The 20203-nt window shown below is 42.2% G+C and overlaps 1 protein-coding gene and 1 long non-coding RNA gene across 10 annotated transcripts in view; one reads left to right on the top strand and one right to left on the bottom strand.

The window, feature by feature from the left end:
- The window catches only part of CDH10 (cadherin 10), a 408163-nt gene extending 391467 nt beyond the window's left edge, over positions 1-16696 (top strand). For 8 of the 9 annotated variants that reach the window (XM_082234353.1, XM_082234350.1, XM_082234349.1 and 5 more), the window contains 6 exons: positions 774-1027; positions 5471-5607; positions 6247-6368; positions 9759-9867; positions 11307-11558; positions 15202-16696. In XM_082234353.1, the coding sequence (XP_082090479.1) occupies positions 774-1027; positions 5471-5607; positions 6247-6368; positions 9759-9867; positions 11307-11558; positions 15202-15695 (1368 nt within the window). In that variant the 3' untranslated portion in view covers positions 15696-16696. The remainder of the gene's footprint in view (positions 1-773; positions 1028-5470; positions 5608-6246; positions 6369-9758; positions 9868-11306; positions 11559-15201) is intronic. The other variant, XM_082234352.1, reaches the window with a different exon arrangement.
- The window catches only part of LOC309538833, a 379365-nt gene that overhangs the window by 242708 nt on the left and 116454 nt on the right, over positions 1-20203 (bottom strand). The gene's annotated exons all lie outside the window — the stretch shown is intronic.

Raw genomic sequence — 20203 nt, 5'->3', positions numbered from 1 at the left:
TCAGATTCTGCCAGTCATTTCTGCCAGTTCCATATAGTCCATCACCTTCATCTGCCATTCTTCCAGGGTGGGTAGATCTTGTGTCTTCTAGTACTTTGCGATGAGTATTCTTGCTGCTGTTGTGGCATACATAAAGAAAGTTCTATCCTTCTTTGGCACCAATTGGCTGACCATGCCCAGGAGAAAGGCCTCTGGTTTCTTCAATGAGCTGCATGTTTAACTCTGCCTAATGGTTGGGCTAGCCCTACCAGTCTAAACCCAGCGTTCCAGTTCTTCAAGGGAAATCAGTATTCAAGAGAAGCCTTCCAGTGCACATGTAAAATCCTATCCTCGGTTGCGTGATCACCCAGTCCTCATCAAATTGGCTAGATGAGTGTGTGTGTGTTTGTGTTTAATACAAATTTGCCCTCCCCATCTAGAGTCACTAGTTGTTATGCATGACTACTTGTCCATGGCAAAAGCAGGATAGAGACCCAACACTTAACCCACTACATCCAGGACTCTAAACTCCCATCCAACCCATGGTCAACAGTCAGGTGTATCCCAACATTTTGGAGTGGCACATGTTAGCCACTCCTGTGCGATACCATAAAGCAAGCAATATGTATCTTGGAATATGTCATTATTGTATGTGCTTTGGTACCTAGGATATTGCTGCCATTATATAAAAATGGCAAATGGTGCTTGCTATGCTATCCCACTTTTCACAATGGGACACACATTGTTGTGTCATCGTGTTATTGACTTTGTTCCCTTCCTATGTTGTCTTACAGCCACTGGACTATGAGACTCGAAGGCTATATACTTTGAAAGTAGAGGCAGAGAATCTATATGTCGACCCACGATTTTATTACCTTGGACCTTTCAAAGATACAACCACTGTGAAAATATCAGTGGAAGATGTGGACGAGCCTCCCATTTTCAGCAGATCCTCTTACCTTTTTGAGATCCATGAAGATATTGAGGTGGGCACAATCATAGGCACTGTGATGGCCCGAGATCCAGATTCTGCTGCAGGTCCTATCAGGTAAAGGCCAGAATCAAAAACCCTAGACTGATAACATCTTTATATCTAGTTATTTCAGCTGACTGGCGAGATGCATAGAAATGTAGGCATGAGGTACTTGATAAAGAGGAATATCTAAGGTATTCTATCCTGGACTGAGTGATACTGTATTCTTGAAGAAGATTGTTTTGATCATGTAGAATGACATTCTCAGAAGCCTATCAGGCCAGAGTATGAAACTTCAAGGCAATGTTGTGACTTTCTGTCTCTCATTTCTGTCTCTGCTCTGATACGATTAGGGACAGATACTTACTTTTGGCCAAAAAAACTAGTCTATAGGTATATATCTCACTCACTACACAAGACAAAACAACATTGTGTCATCCCCCCCACAAAGCTTATTTTGTAGAGCCCAGTGGCGTAGCGTGGGTTGTCAGCACCCGGGGCAAGGCAAGTAATTTGCGCCCCCTAACCCGTGGATTTGCGCCCCCTAACCCGTGGATTTGCCCTAACCCCAGATGTTGCGCCCGGTGCGGCCGGCCCCCCCTGCACCCCCCACGCTACGCCACTGGTAGAGCCAAAATGTCATCCCCAAAAAACTAAACTTGAAACGCAGAATTTTGAAATTGACTATGCAACTTTAAATCTAAAATTGACATTCAAATGTTTTGACAAACATCAAATATGAAATCTCAAAATGGGTGAGTTAGAATGTCCCTTTCGCAGTGGGAGCAAACAATGAAATCTTTCATTATTTCCCATTTTTTACTAATTGGGAAACCATAGTTAACAGCTTCAGGACATGCTAGGTTTTCAACTGAACCACGGTATATTGTCCTGGCTTATTCTGAAGCTGTTACCAGGCAACTACAGTTAATGGAGGAGTTGCTGGTTTATTCATTCCATTCCTCAAATAAAAGCAGGAACAAAGACCCATAAGCACAACTAATCAATTCACTGATATTTCAGCTTATTAAGCAGATATGCTTGTCCAAACTCAACTTATGTCATAGCATATCAATTTTCAAATGCAGTCCGAGACTTAAGTATAGCATACCATCTACTGCCAAATATTGTTGTAATTATTGAAAACACATCTCAAAATCAATTGTTAGATATCATTTTGCAGCTATTACATATTCAATGAATGTTCAGAGAACAATGGAGCATTATCATGAATATTTGGTTCAGCTCTATGGATTTGTTTTGTTTTCAGAAGCATGTTATTTTACTTCTCCTCCTCAACTGTTTATATGTGATATTTATACAACCAAGAAGTAACGAGAACTCTGGTTTGGCTTCTTCATCAATTTCAGTCATATTTGACAATAGCATAAGCCAAACATGAGCTGAAAAGGAAGGTTAGCAGGCCATGCCAAGACCTGAAGCTCTGTATTGGCATAAGCTCCTCTCTCATCCTGTTCTATTGCTTCCATTATATGACAGCTTTATTAATGTCTGTCCATGCAGTTTGGCTATTTATTGGAATGACAATAGGAATTTCAGCAACTGTTAATGAAAGATGTGAATGTACGGCAGAAAAAATGGGCAAAGAAATACTGGCAAATGTATTTGGCAAGCTTGGATATGGCATCAGAAAACCAGTTAATACTTCTGTAGGATATATTACCTGATGTTTTTCCTAGGAAAGAAAAGAAAAGATACCTCTTTCCTCAAATCCAGCTATCCAGAGTCACTATTTAGGAATCCACAAGAAGAAATAATTTCTAAGTTGTGATTCAAGGACCCGCCACCCACCTGGGGAGAAGAAAGACACATGGACACAGTATATTAGGTTAATGAGCTAAAAAAAGGTCACAACTTTATTGATTACAGCATGTGAGAGGTATTGGCTTAGGCATTGGATAAAATAACAGAGCATGACTCCACCCCCTCCCCAGGGAGTGGTGAGTCTAACAAGGGTTAAACACCAGTGGGAGGAGCCTGTTGATGCAAATACAGCTGAAAGCTCCCCCTGATGTCAGCGGGGGTCGTGCCATGGCCCTAGCCACCAGCAAGGGCATCAGACAGGATTCACGACCGCCAGATTCCTTTACTGGAATACCCATAAAGTAGAGGGGAAAGCGGTGTCCACACCCTGCCCTCCAATACACAAACATATTCCAATGCCTAACCGCCTATACCTAAAAGTTGTGATGATTTGCTACGAGGTAGGCGAAAAACCAAGTGGATGATGCCAATTTGCCAGTTCAACCCAGAGGAGACAAAGCAACAGAAACCCTCAGAAAATGCAAGGCAACTGCCCCCCCCAAGCCAGTCTCCAAACCTCACGGTCTCCAAACCGCTGATGATTCCGCTTCCCTTGAGGCACTCCACTCAGAAATCTGCTGCCAAGACAAAATGCTTGAGCCCCTGCTTCCCTGCAGGAATGGCTCCTCCTGGCTCTCGCTGGCCACACTCCCAAACCAGCCGAAAAACAACAAGTTCCTCCAGAGGTCTTGATCCGATGAAAACCAGCAGCGGAATGAAAGGGAAGTGCTGCCGTGACCACATGTGAGCAGCAAAACCCCGCCCCAACCTCCACCTGATTGGTTGGCTGCCTGGGGACATGGCACAGCGGCCAGGCCAGGCCAGCTGGGCAGGGGCTGGAACGCCCCCTGCCAACGCGGGAAACGACTCCTGCTCACAACTCCTCCCCTCTGTAAGGAGGAGAGGCTTAATGGCAGGCACCAAGAAACCAAAAAAAATCACTGCAGTTTTGAAAGGTGCAGTCTCCCATCTTGATTTAAAATGGCAGTCAATTTCCCTCCAAACACTTGCTCCGTAAGCTCTGGAGCTATTGTGCGAAACTTTGTTATGTTATCTTAAGAGCTGTCCTACTGCATAGAGAAAAAAAGTGAAAAACAACTTTCATATCATAGCGGGTTTCCTGATTTCATGCACATCCAGGACTGTGGTTCAGCAGGACAAATCCTCCAATGGAGGAGGTTGCATGTTGACAGCTTTGCGCTTTTATTATATAGTAAGGTAGGTCTTCGCATCCAAAGAATTTAACAATAATTATTCCCTGCCAACACACCCCTTACCCCTACCCAACACAATCCGGCCATGCCAAAATAAATAGTGGTTTGTGAGAAGATAATGAAGAAGAAACATTGACACTGATGTCAGTTGCAATCCATTGTTCAGTATGGCCAAATCACCTGTTTTCTGTGAAATAAGCTGCAGGTGAATAATTAACTAGTACTATTGATGGTAATGGACGGGGGGGGGGGACTGTCCCTACAATCTTTGCAATTTTCCATGAAATTATCTGGGGTTTGAGGAAGGAGCAGCAGGGTTACACTGTACCATTCTAATTAAATATTTTTGGACCACAGAGATAATAGAGCTAATAAAGGTAAATGACTGTATTTATCTTGTTCAGTTCACAGGGAAAGAAAAGTTACCTTTTTGCTTATTAAAGCACAGTTGTTGGTTCTTACAGTTCTGCCTTTTTACAGAATGCAGAAAACACTTGATGCAGCAACACTGTACATATAAAAAACCAGAGATTAACTATGAATTTTCCTCAGTGATGATTATCTATATTTGTGCTAACACAAGTCTTTGGCACACTGGCTTGCACACATCTTTTCTGCCTTAGCAAATGGAGCAATAATTCTTTTTCATACTGACAATGCTGCCGCCTTCTTTGGGTTGCTTTCTTCATGGAAGTGCAACTCTGAGGCATCGATACTCTGAACATTTTGTATGGAACCTTTATTAGAAAGGCCAACATCAAGAATAGAGAAAGACCTCCATCTTAAAAGCACATGCACAGCCCAGAACCCAAAGTTGCACATGCTATATTGAACTGAGTTTCTGTTGTTTAGGGCAAACAGTGATCTGTCACCAAAAGAGAAGAGAATGGAAGGGAGCAAAGATTAAGAAAGCAAATAACATTGAGGACAAACCTGGGAGGAAATTATCATAGTCAGTATAAGAGATGAGGAGGAAGAGAGAGCAAAGACAGACATATCACTGAAGTAGAAGTTGAAGCAGGTTTTATACCACCACTGGTGTGAGCCCAGGATTGCAATTTACGTATCACATGTCAACGAGCTGGATACTTTTTCAGCAAAGGGAACATAGACTCAGTAACATTTCAGAGGCATTTCTGATGTCCGTATGTAGGGCTGCTCTGTTCCTCATGGTTCTTCTGCTTCATGCATGAGAATAGTCAAGTGGGAATTGGAAGTGCTTCTGTATCATCGAGTCCATGATCCATCATGCAAAATGGCTTCAGGAACTATCATGGGGGGGGGTGCAGACAGATTTTCATGATTTCTTAAGAATCTTGGGAAGAGATAGGTCTGAATAAAATTTGGATCGGGAGCTTCCCGGTGGCTCCACGACTGTAGTGATGCAACATCTGTCTGAACACTGAATTGGAATGGCTGTTTCTTATAGGAAGATGAAAGTGTTCAGTTGGCAAATCTTTCTCTACTTGATCCAATTTAGGTTTTCTTTGGATCGCCACACTGACCTTGACCGAATCTTCAACATACATTCTGGAAATGGATCTATTTATACTTCCAAGATGCTTGACCGAGAAATATCACAGTGGCACAATCTTAGTGTGATAGCAGCTGAAATCAGTAAGCTCATTGCTATTGACACAAGTGTTTTCTTCATGTTTGCATGAGAAGAGAATATTGTGCAAAATTATATTTCTTTGGATTTATGTGGAAGACCCAGTACCTCATGTGATGTTAAGCTTCAGTATGTGGGAGCTGCTGCAGTGTCTGTTCCTTCATGACACTGGTAGACCCACACTGGAGAAGTCCATGTAGGCAGGCTCTTAGGAGCTTCTCGTCATGTCAGAATTGTTTCTGTTTAGGGGAGGGTCAATGCTGGTCTGGGAAGGAGCTATGGTGTAGAGTGGCCCCCCATACCTTTTGTGTGAGCAGAGTGGCGTGACAGGAGCATGGATTGCAGCAGATCCCACATCCTACAGATGCTGTCAGAGGGTCCCCTAAGGGTGAGACTCTCCCTCAAAAAGTATGAGTAACACATTAAAGGACCTCCTAGTTTAGTCATCTATAATTCTGTGTGTTGAAGTTGTGGCATCGAAGATTCTGCCTTAGCTGGTAGAAATTCATGTAGTGAAACTGCTGGGTCCCCCCCCCCCGTTTTTGTTCTTAAAGTGCCATGTATCCATGGCCTCCTAGTTTAGTTCCGATAGAAAAGAGAATCTATTTTTAAAAAAGATTACTGATTTCTCCCTGCTTTGACAGATAACCCCAAAGAGATGACTCGCGTTTCTGTTTATGTTCGGATATTGGATGTGAACGACAACGCACCACAGTTTGCTGTGTTCTATGATACTTTTGTGTGTGAAAATGCGAGAGCAGGCCAAGTAAGTCAATTTATGGAAATGTTTAAAGCTATTTGGTTCTGTTATGGGAACAGGCACCAAGTCATTCATTTACAATAATGTGTCTATTCCTTAAGAGTGAAAGATTGCTTTTGAGAGCAGTTTGGGGAACTTAACATGAAAAGGGGGGAAATGGCTGCCAGCAAATCAGACTCCAGCCTTGTACAGCAATGCTTCCCAGCTACATCAACATGTAAATTACCAAATGACTTTCTTGCAGATCCACAAAAGGAAGCTTTGTGCTCGGAAGACATCAAGCTCCTTTCTCCCTCCCCCCACCCCCCAAAAGAAAACAGTTTCTCTTCAGTTGTTTTCTCGGATTTGTCCTTAAAAAAACACCCTCTTAATTGCATTCAGTGCCGCCTTCATGGAGGAAAGTGTTATATGTTACAACAGTAATTTGTAATCATTTTTTAAGCATCCTTTGCTACATAACTCAATTGCGCTTTGACTTGACATGGATAGTGTTCTAAAACATCACTGTCAGCCTTCTATTTTTATGCAAATGTCGGTTTTTATCTCAAAAGGCTTTCTGTGGGCAAATCACACAACAGCATATAAAGATGTTTGCATCCAAAGGACAAACATTTGCTTTGCTTTGCCTCTTTAGGAGATACTTTGAACTGTACTTGGATCAATGTGAAATGACTTTGCCGTCAAGAGCGGCAAACTACCGGCCATTAGGGCTTCTTGCAACTCACAATTGTGCCTCCTGAGGAGAAAGAAAATGGGAAGAGTGAGAGGACAGGGGCACCTTAACTCTTTCACTTCCTGCTGTTTGTCTGCTCAAATCACTCCTCCCCCCAAACCACTTTCCCACTTTTGTGGGGGTGATGGAGGGGCACACAGTCTCACCTTTAGGGAGGAGGATTTTTTTAAAGGGTTTGCCAGAATTGGCAGGGAGAATAATGTGGCATTGCTTCTATTATGTTTCGTGTCAGAGGGGAGCAGAGGAGTATCTAAGGGAAGCTTTTGTGCTCCATCCTTCCACAGGGTTTACTTCTATCGGAGGCTGAGCCAGAATTTTCTACTCAGAAAGGGTGAGGGGGAATTTGACAAACTTCTCCCTCGACTCACCATTTTCATTTACGCTGCCAGGCACTTTCTGTCAGCAGCTAAGGCACACACTGGAATATCATTAGCCGGCCACCCACTCCCCATGCAGACAGAGCAGCAGGCAGGTTGGGGACAGGGAAAAAATGATCCCACACTCTCTGTCCTCGGGGTGATGTCATGTGACTTTAGCAGCACCCTGAAGCCAGAAAGAGCAACCATCTCCCTTTTGACTCAACCCGGAGTCAGCACACCAATGAGAAAGCTTCAGGTGGTGCTTCAGGTGGTGGAAGCACATGGCATTGTCCCACCTGCATCATCACTGGTGCTGCTGGTGGAACACCCACTTCTCACTGGTGAGAAGGAGCATCCGTGTGCACAGTTTTGCTGCTCATCTTTCCCCCTGCCCCTGGGTGGAGAAGACAAGAGGCAATGTTTTGAGGGACGCCTCAGCTCTTGCCAAGTTTGGCTAGAGTGGAGGCACTCCCCAGCAATGGTGGAAATAGGGGATGGGGCACAATGGCAGGAGGGCTGGCAGAGAGCAGCACTTTCTCATTTCACCTCAGGTGGTGTAAAGGGACACATCACCCCTGAGTTCACCTGTAGTGAGAACAGACTGCATCCCCCAGCTATCAACATCTCAGGTAGCACTTTGGATTCCTTTAGCCCAGCCTTTCTCAACCTGTAGGTCCCCAGATGTTGTTGGACTACAACTCCCATCACCCCTCAGCTAGCAAGGCCAGAGCTCAGGGATGATGGAAGTTGTAGTCCAACAACATCTGGGGACCCACAGGTTGAGAACTGCTGCTTTAGCTAAACCCCAATATAAGCTCTCAGATATAGGGTGACAAATAGAGTAAGATTTAGATGTATTTACATTACTTCCCATGTCACATTTGAGGTCATAGGTTTATGCCATGCCTGTTGAATTTGATACACATGACCAGGCTACAAAACAAATTGCAAGTCACATACCTGTGCGGGGCAGAAAAAAGCTTTTTGATTTTTCTGGTTTACAACTAATTTTCAACAGATTTCATATTTTGAACTGAACAAAGGCTAAAGAGTCTGTAGCATTTGACTGTGTCCACAACTGCATTCTTCCCAAATGGATAAATAGGCAAAGACTTTTTAATTTCCTCTTCCATATTGATTTAGTTGGGAGTTATGCATTTATTTATTACTTTTTTATCCTGTCTTGCCTCTAAGGAGCACAAAGTGGCACACATGATTCTCCTTCTCTTCATTTTATCTTCACAGCAATCCTATGTGCTAAATTAGGCTGAAAGACAGCTATTGGCCCAATATCACCCACTGAGTTCCATTACTGGGGTTGCAAAAAGGCCAGAAACTTTTGCTTCTGATTTGAGTTAACCATGGTTTATAATTATGTATGAACCAGAAACTGTGGTTAGCTGAACCTCAAGTATGATATAGGGGGACAAACCAGAACTGTAAACCAATGTTTAAAGTTGGCTTGTTTCCCTAATTCACAATTAAGATTAATTGCAGTTTGTTTAGGTTCTGACATAACAAAATCATTTGAATAGAACGTTCAACCATGGTTTATTATTATGTGACTAAGGCTTGATTTCATTTACTCTCGCTTTCCCACTCCTTTTTCAAAGCAGCCGCAAGGAGGAGAGAGGAAATTTTCATTTTACCGCCATTTAGTGTTACATGTGAAGCCTAAACTGTGATTAATCTCAGCTTATGGCTCGTTGAAACAGGTTGGCTTCATAAATCACAGTTTGAAGTTGGTTTGTTTCAGTAAATCATAGTTAAGATAAATCTGAAGTTGATTTGCATAAAGATGAATCATGGTAGCCAAAGTCCTTCCCTTAGGCATTCCTACTACATTTTCCCATCTGTTTTCTTGTGCAGAGGAGTTGAAAGGCATAACATTGTGGGAGATGGGGCAAGGATAAACTATCCAAACATGTCTTACGTGTTCCTACTGCAGGAAGATAGATTAAAGATTGCCTATATCTCCTTTTGGAAGAAAGCAGCTCAAGTAAATAATAGTGTGGTGGGGGGGGGCACAAAGGATATGGGGCAAAATGCAAAGTTTTCTGAAGCCAGATTTGGCCCCTGGGCCTCCAGTTGCCTACTAAAGCTCTGGGTAATAAAAAAGAAACCAAGTAAACAATGTAATGTGCATTTGACTTTACTGTGTTGTTTGGGGTGGATAAATGTTACGTACCATGCAAACACAGAAACATATTTTGAAAGCGTCCTTCAAGGCCACTTGTACTTCTCAGAGCAATCAGACAACCTTCTCACAAATGTCAACTTGTTTTTCCTTGCCCTTCTCTGCAGCTAATACAAACCATAAGTGCAGTTGACAAAGATGATCCCCTCGGAGGACAAAAGTTTTTCTTCAGTTTAGCTGCTGTTAATCCAAATTTCACAGTCCAGGACAATGAAGGTATAATGAATAAGACATCTCAGGATGTGAGAGGAGTGATTCTTTGCGCACATTTCTGGAGTATTCCCATTTTTGTGTAGTTGGGTAACTGGATTCAGAAGCACGGCATAGAAATAAAGACATGTTTCAACTCATTTTCAAAGGACGGATAGGCACTATTCTGGCCCACTGAACCACTGAACAGTGCTCTAGAACAAAACCTATCCCATCATTTCAAGTTGCCATAGATTAGCTTCAGATAAACTCTTATTTCCCATTCCGCAATGATTTTTGTAGTAGCAAAATGGTGGGCTGGTCCACCTACTCAAGCATTTAATTTCCAACAGTGTCCAGCTGGCTGCCTCTGAGACACCCTGGGTTTAAACCACTGAGCCTCTTGGGCTTGCCAATCAGAAGGTCAGTGGTTTGAATTCCCTGCAACGGGTGAGCTCCCATTACTCTGTCCCAACTCCTGACAACCCAGCAGTTTGAAAGCACTTCAGTGCAAGTAGATAAATACATAGGTACTGCTGCAGTGGGAAGGTAAACAGCATTTCCTGGTGCTCTGGTTTCCGTCATGGTGTCCTGTTGCGTCAGAAGCAGTTTAGTCATGCTGGCCACATGACCCGGAAAGCTGCCTGTGGACAAATGCTGGCTTCCCTCGGCCTGAATGCAAGATGAACGCTACAACTCCATAGTCACCTTTGACTGGACTTAACCGTCCAGGGGTCCTTTACCCTTACTTTATTTTTTGTTTTCTGAGACACTCACAAGCAGGGTATGACGGCAGAGTCCTACCTAGTATGTGATCAGTGAATGTATACTGTTCTTGCTAGCGATTAATCATCATATATAATAGTCAATGATAGATCCATCCCCCAGCAACACATCAGCCACCATTATTTTCAGAGATGAGAGACCCAATAATGGATATCTGTCATCTACCTAGCTTAATCCAGAAAACATTCAGTTACTAGTGTGCACCTTCAATCATTCAGATAGTCTATGGGGTTAGCTAGACATTTCTTGGGGTTTCCTTTGCATTTTGTCTATGATGCATTGATTATGGAGTCATATCCCATGTCCCACACCACTCAATTCCTGTTAGGGGACAAAAAAAATAACAATTGCTCATTAAGGAAACAAACCGGTTCTTTTGAGTGAAGGGGAAATGGAGGGGAACATTCATGGCCTTGAATATTATTCATGCTAGCTCACATTATTAATGGCAAACTTGTGGGGTTTTTGTTCTTCATTTAAAACACAATGGCAAGGGGAAATGTCAATAAACGTGGAACTGTGGCTTTGGGTCAGAAGGCTGCACACACAAGATAGCCGACTGCTTGCTTCAGGGGAAATAGTTAATGGGAAGTCTGTTCAAGTTCTCTTAATGTAACACTGAGTGCATGGCTCTGTGGTTTTGTTGTAATGTGTACATTGTTTGTGGCTAACTGGTCTAGATAACACTGCCCGGATTTTGACGAGGAGGAATGGCTTTAGCCGGCATGAAATCAGTACTTACCTTCTGCCAGTGGTGATATCCGACAATGACTACCCCATCCAAAGCAGCACTGGCACACTGACTATCCGGGTGTGTGCATGCGACAGCCGGGGAAACATGCAGTCTTGCAATGCTGAAGCTTTGCTCCTTCCAGCAGGTCTTAGCACAGGAGCGCTCATTGCCATTCTGCTCTGCATCGTGATTCTCCTGGGTAAGTTGCAGGGGAACGCTACTCTTTGCTAAATGAAATGGCACTATAACGAGATATTAGGCCATGCCAAGCTGCATCCTGCAGTCTTTTTTTCTTTTCTTCAGCCTTACTTACTTGTCACCACCTTTCAGTAATCAAATTGATACACTGATTGTCCCTGAAATTGGATTAGGGTACAATATTATCTTATCTGCACAGATGAAGTCGGAACTGCATAACCACTTCAGCACGTTCCAGCTTGCAAGCTGCTGCTCCAGAGATCGCCAACCATTTTGTCGGGTGCATGGACACATTAGGAAATCTAGGCAACTGCTGTGGGCACCACAAAACACCCATTTCATAGAAGAAGAAAAACCGGCGGTGCTCAGAACCAGCCCAAACAACAGGCAATACATTTATACAGGGCAAGAAAAGCAAATAAAGCAAATGAATGAATGGATGAAACAGGCAACATCCCCACCACCAAAAAACCCCAACCAAGCAGCAACAAAAAGTAAAACTGAAGAACATCCCTATTTAACAAAAAATGAGAGGGTCAAGGGGCCTTGGTGGGCAACAAGGGGCTGACAAGGTGCCCACAGGCATCAATTTTGAGGCATTTTTGTCCCAGGACATTAATAATCAAGGCTACTTACTGAAAAAATAGGAACAACTAAAAAAAACCCAACACAATTGAACATTCATAGAATTAAAACTATATATAGATATAAAATATGCACACACCATTACCTCTCTGGAGAGCTTCACATAGAGTAAAAAGTGTGCCTCTTCCAAGATTCACGCATTTATTTCCGAATCATTTGGTGAATCGAGCACCTCATTTTTTACAAGGGGAACTTTTGCATTAGAGAGTAAAGGAAAGAGCAGACGAGAAGAAATGCTGCCATACCTGAAAAAAGAAAAGAGGAAATTGAATTAAAAGTGTGAATCAGCCTCTACTCTTTGGAGATAACAAGCTCGAGTGGAGTTCTGTTATTCTCTCTCTTTCTTCCTTTAACAAAATAATAATAAAAAAATCCTAAGTTTCCCACCCCCTCCTTTAAAATAAACTTCCAGGGCACTTTTCAGCCTAAATTAGGAATACTTTATCCGCGTAAACAAATTGTGCAACGTATGAAGAAATGAGTGAATGACTTAAAATAGTCAGCAGCAGATTTCACGGTGAAGCTATGCTGCTTACCTTACCGCTGGCTGGTGGAACCAATTGCAGCACTTTGGGGAGGGGAAATGGTGCCAGTAGAAAGGTGACTGGCTCTGCTGGCAAATTTGCATTGCAAAAACCTTTCTTCCATCCTGGCCCCCTCCTTACCATCCCAGTACACTGCAGTGACTCAGCCACACAGAGGTCAGGTGCGCAAAACAGCCCCACCAAGCCACCCTAGCTGAAAATAGTACACTCTTTAATAGGGATTATGGGGTCAATTAAACTTTTTTTTTAAACTGTGGATTTCCAATTAGCTTTGCTGTCACTTCTTTCCTCAAAAGAAGGCATAGTTCCTGCTTCAGCAAGCAGATCTGAGGGAAACGAGATGGGATATGTCAAAGAACAGCTGTCAAGTTTGAAATGACAATTAGCAGCTACTTTTCGAAGCAAAAGAACAAAGGAAGCATTAGTTAAGCGTTGCATTTTACAGACTATAGCACTAAAAAAGAAGAAGGCTATTTTGGGCAGACTGTTTTCAGTATTTGGTTAAAGTGCACTTGCCGTAGGTTCTGGGCAGACAAAAGGAAATTCTTTCACATAATGCATAAGTAATTTAAGGAATTCACGACCAAAATATGCAGTGATGGCATACAGATGATTTTTTTTAAAAAAAAAGTTTAGTGTTTTTCAAGGGGGATAGAACTCTCAACAGCTGTTAGGATAGCTAAGAGAAACATCCACGTTCAGAATAAATACCTTGTTACAGGCCACCCCAATCTCTCCCGAGCAGAAGCCATATTTTAGGGGTCTTGGCACTTAACCTGTGTTTCTTGGGAATAAGGCACAGAGGAGACTGCCGTGTCTTTATGAAATATGGTTTATTTTTGCACATATTTACCACCTGAGATTTGGTGGAGGGCGTGGAGAACATTACACCCCAAGAGTGCCTCTCATTCCTCTCATAGTTTCAGCAAACTTGATTCCAAACACCTTCTGTTACCCCTGGTAACTTCACCCTCTCAGTTCTTCTGTTACTGTCCACTTCTCAGCTGGGAAGAAGGATGGCATCTACACAGTCAAGTGTTCTTAATGGCCTGGTGCTTATCTGCCTTTGGGTTCTTAATGGCATCACTGTCAACAATCTTATGAACAGAAGAATTGGTTCAACCTGCGTTTTTCATTGGCCTGGCATCTTCCCTTCATAATCTAAATATTTGCCAAATTCTACCCTTCATTAAATTTAGGGGAGTCTTGTGCCCTCGCAAATGCATAACAACATCTTCATTGCTAGAGCAATAAATAATAAATAATGAAACCTCGCACCCTTCCTGTGAGTTTCCAGAAGTATTGCGGTAAAAAACAAAACAGATTGACCTTCTTGGTTTGATTCATCCAAGGAATTTCATATGTTCTCATTTCATCTATTCTGGACGTCAAAGGTCAGGATTACAAATCCCCCACGATGTTTCTTGGTAGGTTTCTACCAATGGTTGCACATAGATTAATATTGTTATAGATTTAAGGGGGTAATGCCCCCAAACCCCATACATGCCAGGGTTTCAACTAATTGGGATATGGATTAAAGTGCAGAACTGTGCCAGATAGGGAATTCCTGGGCTGACTTATGCAAACCAGCCTGGCTGGCTGGCTGAAGAGCAAACTTGATAACATGACAAAAGGTGTTGATGGCCCACTGGGGAGTGAGATGTTACCAAGGGGGTGGGGTGTATGTTTGAGGGGACAGGAAAAGGATTTCTGGGAAGAAGAAGCAGGAAGAAGAGTTGAGATCCATCTTTGGGGGAGGCTGCTTGCCCTGCTACCTCTTGAAATGGCCATACCATGAGATCTGGACTCCCTCCATGCAGACTGAGGGTGTAAAAAGGCTAATAAACCATATTTCTTAAAGGCATGGCAGTCTCTGCTGCACATTCAATTCTCCAAAGAAGGACAGACCTTTGGCGAGTGCATGGCCGCGCTTTTGCCACCGCTTGGCAGAGAGAGGGGCAGGCACATGACTTTTGAAACAATATGGTCCAATATTCATATATTTGGTATAAAAACACACAACAACAGTGTGCTGATTTGATACAGGATGCCAAATACATCATAGAGTACAGTGATACCTTGGTTTTCAAACATCTCAGTTGATGAACATTTCAGTTTTCAAATGCCCTAAACCCGGAAGTAAATGCTTCGGTTTTCGAACACGCCTTGGAAGTTGAATATACCACGTGGCTTCCGCTGAGTGCAAGATCCTGAGGCCTAGCTGTCGGCTATTAAGTTTTCAGTCTTTGAACGTTTCAGAACTTGAATGGTGTTCTGGAATGGATTACGTTTGAAAACCGAGGTACCACTGTATTACCAAATAGAGCATGGCTGAAGTCTTGCACTGAGCTGGTAAAAAATAGTAATAATAATAATAACAAAGATGGACACGACAGACATGTTAGTATCACAAACTGCAATTCCTTCTTAATGGTGTTCTTTCTTTTTTCCAAGTTATAGTGGTGTTGTTTGCGGCTCTAAAGAGGCAGCGAAAGAAAGAGCCTCTGATCTTGTCTAAGGAAGATATCAGAGACAACATTGTGAGTTATAATGATGAAGGTGGTGGAGAAGAAGACACACAGGCTTTTGATATTGGCACACTGAGGAATCCTGCGGCTATCGAAGATAAGAAGCTACGCCGAGATATCATCCCGGAAACATTATTTATACCACGGAGGACTCCTTCTGCCCCAGATAACACGGATGTCCGGGATTTCATTAACCAAAGGTTGAAAGAGCATGATAATGACCCCTCTGCGCCACCGTACGATTCCCTGGCAACGTACGCCTATGAAGGAAATGATTCTATAGCTGAATCCTTGAGTTCTTTAGAGTCTGGCACTACTGAGGGAGACCAAAACTATGATTACCTCAAGGAATGGGGGCCTCGGTTTAATAAGCTTGCTGAGATGTATGGTGGAGGCGAAAGCGATAAAGACACTTCCTAACCGACCGTAGGATATACAGTTTTTGTTCATTTGAGAGGAAGTAACTTTACAGACACCTTCTCCACGTGACAATATTTGATGTTCAGGAACATTTTCCTGCCACTCAGCACAATGGGTTTTTTTTCCTTTCCTTTCTTTCTCGTTTCGTTTCGAATTTGCTCATTAATGTCCTTTATTCTTTCTCGTAGAATGTCACATGGAATATATACAGCATTTTATTTAACCCCTTTCCAAAAGCCAAAGCTATTGAAATTCAGTGTGGTCCAATTTATGAAATAAAGGATACACTACCTTTGTGCAGGTTTATAATCTCCCAAGCAACCATAGATTTGAGTTGCTTTCGTTAAATACATGTTCTACACTTGCAAATACAGCTTTTTTAAAAGACCCAGACCGTGATCCTCAGAGGGTCATGAATGCACGTTCCACATGCACTCCTATGTTTTTCCTTAGAATTTTATTTCTTTTTCAGGAACTGCCCACACAAGACCCCTGGAGAGCTTTCCAAAATCTTGCATAGAGAGCATTCTCCCTAGAATTGACATGCCTAGAAAACAAGGGGCTTCTTTTTCTGTTACAAAAAAATAATAATAAAAAAATAAGCTTCTGAATAACAGCCCAGTGTGCAAAACCCATCAGATTTTCCAATAAATTCTTTGAATTTTGCTATAGGTGAAATTTCAGTGGCACTTCTAGTTTGTGGGTTCTGTTTGTGCAATTTCTGAAAAAGGAAGTGAAAAACAATTAAAATGAATGCACAGAACCTCTGTGCACTTCTTTTTAGAGATTGTGGCCCTGGAAGAAGAAGAAAACATATGTCCCTATTCTGTACATTACAAATTTCCCTGAAAATATACACGTGGTGTTAATGTGATATGCAGCTGGTTTAAAAAAGAAAAAAAAAAACTTTGTGCAACTTCATTTCATCAGATTCTATCTGCCAATGTTTTATATTTATATTTTTGTATTTATTTTTAAGAAATAAACCAGTTTTATAACGATATTGTTGCCTGCCTGATTTATAAAGAACATGGCCTTTTATCAGTTTAGAGGGTTGTGCTTTTATACACATTTATTTTGTTATTTCTGGACCACTTGTCCTTCCAAGGAGCTCGCAAATATTTAAATACAATATAATCCAAGCATAAAATCATAGTGTAAAACAGAACTCATCTAATAGCAGCTGCAATTAGGTGCACATAAGCCCCATTGAACTCAATGGGAAATTTCAGCAGATAGATATATCTTTATCTATGAAGGAAAAATGGAATCACTGACCTTGAAAATATTAAGGAATTGCAACCTCATTTTGAAGCTGACTCCCACTCAATCCTTACCATCTAATGTATGTGAGTTTATGTGTATCCCATTATAACTATTCAAAAAAAAAATCATGCAATACAGCTAGTGGCTGTATACTAGTTATACTGCAATGTTAGCTTAAGTGCAGTTCTATGCATTGCAATGGGACTTACTGCCAGGCAAATAATGGATATAGGATTAGGATCACAACCCAGTTTAATCGCTGGTCTGACTCTCGACCATATTGCCTGGAAATGGTTACACTTTAGCTCTTCCACAAGGGAATCTGGTATGAAGGAAGTGAAAAAATGGGATCCCATTATTTAACCGATATAAGAAGCCATCTCAAATAATGGCCCTGATTCAGCTTTGAACTACTCAGCAGAAGGTATGTTTGCTTGGAGGGAGGGGCTACATTCAACATGTTGCTCCCATTCATGAATGCCGATGAGCCAGATGACCCCAAACTGGCCTAGAACAATTTACCCTGAATTTAATAGCAGAACTAATTGGAGTGTAGGAAATGCTAACCCTACCCAAAGCTTAAAATCCTAGCAACTGAACCATCAAACCGTGAGGCAAACATATTTTCAGCAAATCCTGAACTGCAACACAATTGGTACATATTCTTTGTTTTTTTTAGGGGGAGGCTATTTCAGAGTTTGGCTGTCACAGAAAAAGTCCTCTTCATGGTTGGTAGCAGATGGATGTCTGCAAGTTGTGGTATAAACAGGAGGTCATTTGATGGTAAACACAGTGTTTGGGCAGGTCAACATGGAAGAAGCCATTATCTCAGGTATTCTGGTCCCAAGTTGTTCAGGGGCTTATTCATACATAAAGTTTCAACTTGATCCAACAGCAAAATGGCAGCCGGTACAGTTCTTTCATTAAATGTGTTACATGGCAGAAGCCAGATGCATCACACAACAGCCTAGCTAGATCCAGCTTCTAGAGCCCCACAAAAAGCATATTGTAGTAACTAAGACACAGAGATAACAATGGTCACTGTGGCCAAGCAATTCCCACCTAGGAAAAGCTGTAGCTGGTACACCAACTGAAGCTGATAAGAGGGGCTCTTCATCACTTGGACCTGTGGTGACATGATAGCTCTAGGAGCACCCCAAGACTACAGACTTGTTTCTTCAAGGGCAGTGCAATCCCATCCTGGACAAGTAAGATGTTTAACTTCTGAACCCAGAAACCACACACACACCTACAGGACATCCATCTTACCAGGATTCAGTCATCCAGCACACCTCTGTGTCCAAACACTAGGGTAAGACCTCATGATTCGGATGTACAACCTCTTCTGATTCGTGATTCAGAAAAGTGGATTTAGATGATATCAGCATAGTGATGGCACTGGACTCCAACCCTCCTAATGTGCTTTGTTTTACCACCTGTATCTGGTGTTCATTTAGACAAGACCATTTAGAACAAACCTACCTCAAGTCGAGAGACTTCACTTCCTTCTCTAAGCAGGTTTCTGCAGATATATTGTCTTCCACCAATAGTCTGAATCTAGCAGTTCTGATGTGTGTTGGAAGAGAGGATGAAGCTAAGTGCTGTAGAGGTAGCTGAGACACCCTTGTAGAACCATTTGGAGGTAGTATAGTATACAATGGTACCTCGGTTTTCAAATGTAATCTGTTCCGGAAGACCGTTCGAGTTCCAAAATGTTCAAAAACTGAAAACTCAATAGCTGACAGCTAGGCTTCAGGATCTTGCACTCAGCGGAAGCCGCAAAACATGTTTGACTTTTGAAGTGTGTTTGAGAAATGAAGCATTTATTTCTGGGTTTATGGTGTTTGACAACCGAAACGTTCAACTTCTGAGACATTCAAAAACCAAGGTACCACTGTATTAGCAGAATGTGTGGTTTGGCCCAAGTCATGTTTTGGATCTGACAATCCTGGTGGCTCTCTAGTTGAATATTCCTGTCAATGGAAGGATGAGCAATCATTTTTTGACAAGGGATCACTCACTGACTTTGCCTGATGACTAGATGGGTGGGGTATAAAAAAATAAATTTATTACTACTACTACTGCTACTACTACTATTTGGCAATTACATTAGGTAATTCAGTCTAAGAATGTTCATCTATTACTTTTGAGGTGGGAAAATCTTCTTGCCTTTTCTTATAAAGTGAACATCAGTTACAGAATAACTTTCTGAAGAGACAGAATCAAACCATGGTCATTTGAAACAAATATTGTAACTGTGCATGCGGTGGAATAAAAGACTGTACAAATTTTCAAGCACGTTTATCATTTTTTCAATAACTGCTTAAGCCCACAGAGAATGAGGAACTCCACGTCCGCTAACTAAATTAAATATCCTGCTTCAGGGCCAAAACAAAGAACACCTTCAGATGGACATGATTCTAACCTGAGGGCTCAATCCATTCTGCTTATGAAGATAAATTATTTTGAACACTTATGTGCTATCAAATGCCAAACATATTGAGAGGGAAGGTTGCCAGTTTAATATGAAGTATTTTAAGAGCAGAATTAGCCGTTCTAATATATTTTAAATTTCAGGAAGTAGAGATGACCCCCTACCCATACACATTGGAAAAACATGCAAAGGGTGTTGCAAGCCTGCACAAGATACATCCACATACTAAAGTATAGGCATGGAGCTCATTTAGTGTGGCTGGGATGGGGGTGGCGCTGTGGTGTAAACCACTGAGCCTCTTTGGTTTGCCGATCAGAAGTCGGCAGGTTGAATCCCTGTGATGGATCCCACCCCCTTATGTCCCCATTAATCTACATCACTTCTACGTCTTGTAATCTGTGTTTGTACCCTCAGTGCTTTGTGTGCTTTCTGTTCTGACACTTTCTGAGCTCTTCCTGACCTTGGGAAGAGTGGAGAAATGCTGTCCAGAGACAGTGAATCTGTTAATCTCCTGTCTCCCAGTGTTTCTTCTCCTAGCTGTTCACCATCCAGTATTTCCCAGCTTCTGCCTTCTGAACTATGTCCCTCTGCAAACCACTGTTCCAAATCTATACTGTCCTCCTGCTCCTCAGCACTGTCCCTGACAATTTAGGTGCGCCCCTCCCTGGCCCCGTAATGCTCCCTTTTTAGCCATACTGACTTGGGAAACTGAGGATAAGAAGCAATGGTGGTTGAGCTTTTCAATGACCACACACCTCAAATCCCTTCCTCTGACTGCAGACCTCCTTCTAACTCAGCCTTCCCACTG

Source organism: Podarcis vaucheri (assembly GCF_965113315.1).
Source record: "Podarcis vaucheri genome assembly, chromosome: 8".
NCBI classification, from domain to species: Eukaryota; Metazoa; Chordata; class Lepidosauria; order Squamata; family Lacertidae; genus Podarcis; species Podarcis vaucheri.
This window is presented reverse-complemented; position numbering and strand designations above follow the sequence as displayed.